This window comes from Podarcis vaucheri (assembly GCF_965113315.1).
Source record: "Podarcis vaucheri genome assembly, chromosome: 11".
Lineage (NCBI taxonomy): Eukaryota > Metazoa > Chordata > Lepidosauria > Squamata > Lacertidae > Podarcis > Podarcis vaucheri.
In genome coordinates, this window is record NC_138749.1 from 4,054,580 (window position 1) to 4,062,605 (window position 8,026).

Below are 8,026 nucleotides of genomic sequence, written 5' to 3' on the forward strand. Positions count from 1 at the left end.
CCACGGAAAGAGCGATGAACTCACAGCACCGCTACCCCCTCCACGTTCCGGAGCCCCTTACGGGGTCCCTTCTTCGTTTCCGAGGTCACTCTTGGTGCCCGCCGAGTCCCACGACCACAGGCTCACTCTACCTGTGGTTTTACTTAGCGGGTCTCCGCTCTGCCTCAGCGGACGACCCTTTTCCGCGGAGCCCCTCTTCACAGCCTAAAGAGGACCGCCATTGCCGTTTCGCACCGCCTCCGGAAGTCCCTGACTCTCCAGGATTTGGAGGGCAGCAGCTGTTCTCAGCCCCACTTGGAGATCCCCAGGGAGTGAACTCTGCATCCAACACACACACTCAGACACTGAAGCATGATTCTTCCCTCAGATACACCCTGCAACATGAGTTTAGGATATTATCATGCTGTGGTGTGATATCTCTTCTGCAGCTCTGTGCCAAGAAAGCCTTGCAAAGGGTAATAATAATAATAATTTAGCAGGTCATCCAGGGATTGAATTAGGGATCTGCTCCATCCCAAGCAGACCCCCCTTCTGTCCCTGAACCCATCTAGCGGGATTCCTGACGGAGGCCTCCGGTCCCACGGCCGGCAGATAACAAGCCAGGAGTCAGGCCTGGAGACACCTCCACCCTTCCATCGCTCACCTTCCTTCCCTGCTGTGTGCAGCATTTTTTTTATCGCCAATTTTTATAGTTACCAGACGGACAATTTGACAGACAGGGCTAGGAGCCTAAAGTCCTCTGCGTCAGGATGGCCTTTGCGTTCCAGAGCCATGCTTGTTTGGGATCCTTTGAGTTCCCTGATTTACCTTTCTTTTGCCTGTCCTGCATCTCCCAATGAGATACTCCCTTCACTTCCTCTGTGCCATGCCAAACCTCATAAACTTCTATCGTGCTGCCTCTTACTTGCCTTTTCTCCTAACCAAAAAGTCCTAGCCTTGGCCACCTTCCTTCATAGGGGATTTACTCCACCCCCTTGATAATTTTGGTTACCCTTTTCTGAACTTTTTCCAACATCCTTTTCAAGACGAGGGCCCTCAGGCTCCTGGCAGGCAGTTCTGGGTGGCAGGAAGTGCCGTTTCCTGCTCCTCACTTTACCTTCTCCTTTTCCGGCAAAGTTCAACATGTACAAGCCCATCCACTGTCAACACGGAGCAGCTGAGGAGGCCGATTCCTTCGTGAACAGGCTGGACCCAAACAAGATCTTCCTGAGATTGCACAGCAGCACCTTAAAGTCACGTGGGTCTCCCTTGCTGATTCCAGTATCCTTCTGGTCAAGACCAGACCCGGAGGCAGGGATAGTCTTCAAACAACAACTAAACCTGCCTCCTCAGTAATGATATGGTCTGGACTTAGCGTAACTCCTCCTGCTGCCCATGATAACTGAGATCGGATGTCCCAGGACACCCCACCCCCTGTGGAACATGCCCAGCCATTCTGTTGGCTGGGGCCCACTCCCAAGCAGCCCTGACCCTCTCGCCTTAAGATCAAAACTATACCTATCCACAAAAAAGCACAATTTAAAAGGCCACAGATAAAATATAATTTAAAACTATTAAAAAGAGGAGCCCTCTGCTGAGTAGCTGCCGCAGTCCTTGTGAAGCATGTCAGCGCCACGTCCCCCAGCCAGGTGGAGAGAGGCAGGCTCCTGGCAGGCAGTCCTGGGTGGCAGCAGCAGCAGTCCTTTCTAGGGCCTGTGAGGTCCCCACAAGAAAGGGGGAGAGAGGCAGGGCAGGGCCCTCAGGCTCCTGGCAGGCAGTCCTGGGTGGCAGCAGCAGCAGTTCTTTCTAGGGCCTGTGAGGTCCCCCCAAGCCAGGTGGAGAAAGGCAGAGTAAAGCTACTTTCTGGGTGCAGCCTCCCTTTAGCGCTCTTCTTTGGACAGAGTCAGGAGTTGCATCCCTGCCTCTCAGCCTCCAGGTTTTTTTAGCTGAAATCCCACTTCTGCCCTAAAACCCCCCTTCATCTTAAGAGCTTTGTTTTCAATTACCTATCAATACGGCTGCTGTCTCCCGATGTTCGGGCCTGGTGCTCCTCAGCAACTCTGTGAGATCCCTTAAGGTGGCTGGCAGTTTCTGGTTGTATCTTGACACCTGGGGATGGGAGTGGACAGAAAGGCAACCAAGGTGCCAGATTAGCCTTTCTGCTGCTGACCAGTGTAGGCAACCCTGAGATAGCCAGACCATTGGCCTGACTCTCTTTAAGGCAGCTTCCTGCCTATGCTGGTCTGCACCTGAGAATAAGGCTGCAGCAGAATAAGGGAATCTCCTTTCAACTGGCTCATTGAAAGGCAAGGCGTTGTTAGGTTAATTTGTACACCGCTTCATAATGTGCCCCCTGCCACCAATTTCTTGCCGCCAGCGGTTCCTGTAGAATATGGCTAAGTCCTCGCAGGCCGCCCATCTGCATCAGGGGGTTGGGTGCCACCAGCCACTCTTGGAGAGTGTCCACAATGTTCTCTCTGCTGCAGAGGCAGCCAATCTCCCGGTGAAAAAGGAGCTGAGAAAGAAAACACTTGATGGGGTGCAAGGCCAAAGAAAGTGCCATGAAAATCAAAGTTCACTACCCCATACCCTCCAAGTTTGTCCTGATTTTCTAGGGACAGCCCCGGTATTATGAAAGCCAACCGGCTTCTGATTTAATTCCGGAATGTCCCTGTTTCCCCTGCCAGAGCTACCGCCACCGAGCTTGGGGAGGAGGATGAGTGCTTGTCCCCAATGACAGTGGCGGCTGTAAGGGGGCCTCTTGTTGCCCCTCCATGGCATCTCCGTGGTCACTGCTGCTGGCCTCCTCCCTTGGGCAGCTGGTAGAGCAGCGGTTCTCAACCTGTGGATCCCCAGATTTTGTTGGACTACAACTCCCATCATCCCTGAGCTCTGGCCTTGCTAGCTAGAGGTGATGGGAGTTGTAGTCCAGCGACATCTGGGGACCCACAGGTTGAGAAAGGCTGTGGTAGAGGCCGCTGGAAAGCAGGTGAGGACGAGAAGAGGCTGCGGCCACTAAAGCCCAGCCCTGTGTGCCATGCTGGCTCTGAGGGGCAGGCAGAGGGCAGGGCCCCCCAGGCGGGAAGAAAGGGGGAGCAAAGCGCAAGGAGTTAGTTAATGCACACTGCCCTCAGTTCTTATCTAAGGCCTGTAGAAATTGCTTCCCTAGGCAGAGTGCAGGCCTGCCAGCCATCAATGGTGGCGCAGGAGACCTTCTTACACCCTCTGCTTTCCTTGCCTGCCTGGGTGCAGTTGTTTCAAAGCAGGAGCGCCTGCATGCATTCCCCGTTTCCGACTCTCACCTCCGTGAAGCAAGCCATCCCAATTGCTCTTTCCTTCGTGTCAGGTCGGCGTATGTAGGCACGTACCTGTTTGAAAATTGGTCGTAGGTCCGGTTTAGCTTGGCACGAGGAATGACTGAGCGGGCAGCAATGGCATCCTATTGACTGCAGGATAGGAAGCCATTGCCGCCCGCTCTGTCAGTCCCCGCACAGAGCTAAACCGCCGTGCTGCTCCAGTTCCTCCGCATGGGGACTGACTTCCAGGATGCAGCCACAGCTTCCTATTGGCTGCAGGAAGCTCCTGCAGCCAATAGGAAGCTGCAAACTCTCCCCCCCCCCCCGCTGTGGCTCCGAAAGCCAGCAGGGAAAGAGCGGTGGGCACATGTGCACAAGTGTGCATGATCACGTGGGCGATCTGGCCCGCCGGCGGAAAAGTTTGCCGACCCCAGGTTTAGTTGGTAGATTATTCTATGGTCCTGTTATAAGAATAATAAATGATCATAAAGTGAGTTATAAAGTCCCTAAAAAAATTCCCTCAAGGTTCGTCTGCTGACATTACATTTGTTGCATCTATACACTTGTACTGTGTCACTAAGTTTTTACTGAAATTTCACGTATCTGTATTACTGTATCTGTATTTTGTATCTGTTACCTTCTGTATCTTTACTTTTCAATGCTGACAAAAAATTGTGTATTTCTTTATTTGTACCAATGTATCTGCAAAACTTTGATACTAATAAGAAATGTCATAGTTGTCTGTGGCTACACAGTGCCATCTACGAAGTCTACAGTACACACACAGACCAATTCACAAGTTGAATGACTTTATTCAAAACAAGGCTATACAATCACACTTATATATGCAAAGTACCGGAAAACACCCAAAATCCTGTCTTCGTTTCCTCTCTTATGGATCTGCTCCAGGCATCACTCAAAGTCTTCCTGAAAAATCAGAAAAACAAACAATACATAGCCATCAATAAACATAGGAAAAACAGGAATCTGCCTAAATCCTTTTGTTATACACTGTCTACACCATAGAAATCAAGTATCCACAAATGCTACCATTAACAACTATTTGTCCTTATGATTTACCTGTGAATCCCTCATGCCGCACCTATTCTGACATCCTGTTTTTTTCACTTGCTCATTCCTTCTGTATGGAAAATGAAAGGTATAAATGTCTGAGTTTTCTTTTGTTCGGGTTGCTCCTCCGCTGAGCAGGGACCCTGGTGCAACAGATCTTTTCTTTGCAATAAACGATCGGGCTTAATTGCCGCCTTGCTTTAATATTAATTGTTTTTGTCTCTATTTGTTACTCCTGACCGGTAAGAGCCTCAAAACGCACTCTGCACGGTGTTCCTTTCCTCTACAAGAATCGGGACTATATTAAAGGGAATTTCCTCTTTTAACAGTCCCAAAAGGTTGACTTGACAATGCAACTCAATATAATATTTATACACAAGAGTACAATTAAAGATGAAAAAGGACCAATCATTTTTTTTTAAAAAAAAGCATTTAACATTTGCAAATCTAACAAATGCCATTTTAAAAAATCAACCCAAAAATTATTCAACCCGTTGTTAAACTGGAACCCTCCTGTGGTTTCCTGCAAGTCGTATTCAGAAGCATTGGTGCCTCCAACTATGGATCTAGATTCAGGTCGGTAGCTGTGTTGGTCTGACGCAGCAGAAATAGAAAAAAATAGATTAAAGAATTGTCCAGTAGCACCTTAGAGATCAACTAGGCTTGTTCTTGGTATGAGCTTTCATGTGCATGCGTATCTGAAGAAGTGTGCATGCACACGAAAGCTCCTACCAAGAACAAACTAATTGGTCTCTAAGGTGCTACTGGACAATGCTTTTTGTTTTTTATATATATTCCAACTACGGAGGCAGAGCAGAGCCATCAGAGCAGAGCCACCCTCCATGAATTTGTCCAATCTGATTTTAAAGCCATCCAAGCTAGTGGCCACCTGTGTGTCTTGTGGCAGTGAGTTCCATAGCATAACTGTGGATGTGGCAGTGTTGCTGGGCCTCTGTGGCTGTGCTACACATAGATAATAGTGACAAAATGTCTTAGAAGACATCTGTGATGGAGAAGGCAAGGGCAAGCTGGTGGCTGTGGCTGGCAGGGGCAGAGCTTCTGTTTTGCATGCTCAAGGTCCCCGGTTCAGTCCTCAGCATCTCCAGGTGGGGCTGGGAAAAGGCGCTCTGTCTGAAACCCCAAAGGGCAACTGCCCGTCATTACCTGTGGCCAACACCAAGGTTGGTAGATCAATGGCTGGGCTTGGTCTAAGGATGCTTCCTGCATTCCATGGCTATGGTGAGGTGTATGTTGTATTATTGTAATTATCACACACACAAATGACAGATCGCAGGGTGGTTCACAACATGAAAATACAAAATGAGAACACAAAATACACAGTAAAACAAAAACAAACCAAGGGCCAATTAATTTCTAATTCCATTAATCTTCAATGTGTTTCATTTAATGGCTTCTTTTTTCTATATCTCAAGTTGTTCTTATTTTGTTTGTAAGCTGCCTGGAGTCCCTGTCAGGGAAAAAGGTGGGGTATAAAATAATGATGATGATGAAGAAGTAGAACAAATTGCAGCAAACTTTCTCCTTTACAAAACAACTCCTTTTTGCAATTTGTCCCCTCTATGGTCCCGGCATGATTGATCCAGCCAGTGGCCAAAGCGTTGTGAATTTGCAGACCTGGATTAATGGTTGTCTTCCATGTGATGATGATTATTTCTCTCCCGCAGCACACAAATGGCTGGATTGACTCCACAAAAATCTGTGAGCGTGAAAGAGCTGTCAAGAGCACCACCTTTCTAATGAAATATGTTTCCGAGCATTTGGACTTTGATGTGAGTGACCAAGGCTTAACGCTGCAATTTCATATTTGATTTTTTAAAAATGTATTAAATTTCCATACTGCTCTTCATCTGAAGATCACAGGGGTGGTTTACAATATAAAAACACAGGAATACAATAACAGATCATTCTGATTAGATATAGCAAATGGGTCTTTGGCAATAGGCTTTTTGTTTTCGTTTTTAACTTGTTTTTAATTTGTTGGATTTTCTCCGGAAATGGTAAGTCTAGATTCAATGGAGGTAGGTTACAGGATGGGATACAGGCTAGCATTTATACTGACCCGTTTAGCATTTATGCTGTGTAAGACACTGTGGTGTAGTAGTTAGAGTGGAGAGACCCGGGTTCAAATTCCCCCGCTCAGCAGTGACTCTCATGGAAGGTGACCTTGGGGGCCTGTGACTGCCTCTTGGCCTAGCCGACCTCTCAGGAGTGTTGTGGGGATTAAATGAGGAGGAGGAGGAGGGGGACCACCTTGAGCTCCCTGCAGAAAAAGCCGAGAGGTAAATGCAATAAAATAAATAAATAATAAAATTAAAACTTGCATATGTTGCGTGCCTCGAGGGAAGTGATTCATTAGTGAATACAATAATAACTGGTACTAATCAGCACCGATCCCACAGGAAAAACCCTTCTGGAATCCTATCCAGGGCAGAATCAGGCTAATCGGTCTAACCCTTGAGCAAATATGAGGGTTGTGTGTGGAAATTCCCTTCCTGACCTATGTAGATCATAAGAACAGAAGAATCGCTTTGCTGGGTTTGCCAAGACACCCATTTGGTTCATCTTGCTATTTCCAACTTCAAACAGAGGGATGCCTCTTGGGAAATTTCAGCCAGGGTGTTAAATTGATTCTGCATCTGTGCATGAGATATATAATAGCATAGCAAGGTAGCATCTCTCCCCCTTTCCCTCTGGTTTAACAATACTCCCATAGATGTTCTCAGTGGTCAAGCTGTGATATATGAGTTCCTGACATCCTGAGGCAGCCTGGACCTCAGATGGTCAGGGCTTTGTAAATGAATAGAAAGACCTTGAAGCTGCCTCAGAAATAGATGGGCCGCCAATGTAGCTGTTTTAAGAATGGTGTCCCATGTTCTCAGTCCGAGGCCCCCACCAGCAATCTGGCCACAGCATTCTGCATGAGCTGGAGCCTGTGAAGCAGTCGGAGCTAAACAGTACAAGTTAAGGGCTTTTGCAGATGATCTAGTACTTACTTTACAAGAGCCAGACACTAGTACGAAAAGGGTTTTAGAGTTAATTCAAGAATTTGGTCAAGTTGCCGGATTTAAACTGAACAAACAAAAAACTAAGGTTTTGGAGAAAAACTTAATAGCCATGGAAAGGGAGAAGTTCCAGAATGAAACAGGTTTGACAGTGGTTAAGAAGGTGAAATACTTAGGGGTTCATATGACATCTAAGAATCTGAATTTGTTTAAAGATAACTATGAGAAATGTTGGTTAGAAGTTAAAAAGGATTTAGAAATATGGTCAAATTTGAAGCTTTCTATGTTAGGCCGAATCGCAGTTATAAAGATGAATGGTATTGCCTAGAATGTTATTTTTGTTTCAAACATTGCAAATTCTTGACAAGATGGACTGTTTCAAGAGGTGGCAGAAGGACATTTCGAAATTTGTCTGGCAGGGCAAAAAGCCCAGAATAAAATTTAAGATTTTAACGGATGCAAAGGAAAGAGGGGGATTTGCCCTGCCGGACTTAAAATTGTATTATGAATCAGCAGCGTTCTGCTGGATGAAAGAGTGGATGCTCCTTGAGAATACAGATATCTTGGATTTAGAAGGTTTTAATAATGTATTTGGATGGCATGCATATCTATGGTATGACAAAGTTAAAGTGCATAAGGCCTTTAAAAACCATATTG

At 46.7% G+C, this 8,026-nt stretch overlaps 1 protein-coding gene and 1 long non-coding RNA gene across 2 annotated transcripts in view; both read left to right on the top strand.

The window, feature by feature from the left end:
* The first annotated feature begins 1,568 nt into the window (after nucleotides 1–1,568).
* On the top strand, nucleotides 1,569–4,550 carry LOC309514307. The gene is made up of 2 exons (XR_014211908.1): nucleotides 1,569–1,628; nucleotides 1,715–4,550. It is a non-coding gene; the product is annotated as an uncharacterized lncRNA (long non-coding RNA).
* An 857-nt stretch (nucleotides 4,551–5,407) lies between these two features.
* Nucleotides 5,408–8,026, top strand: part of LOC309542638 (maestro heat-like repeat-containing protein family member 7) — a gene marked incomplete at its 3' end in the record, with an annotated part of 33,911 nt that continues 31,292 nt past the window's right edge. The window contains exon 1 of the mRNA XM_082241451.1: nucleotides 5,408–6,136. Coding sequence (XP_082097577.1) covers nucleotides 5,990–6,136 — 147 coding nt within the window. The 5' untranslated portion in view covers nucleotides 5,408–5,989. The remainder of the gene's footprint in view (nucleotides 6,137–8,026) is intronic.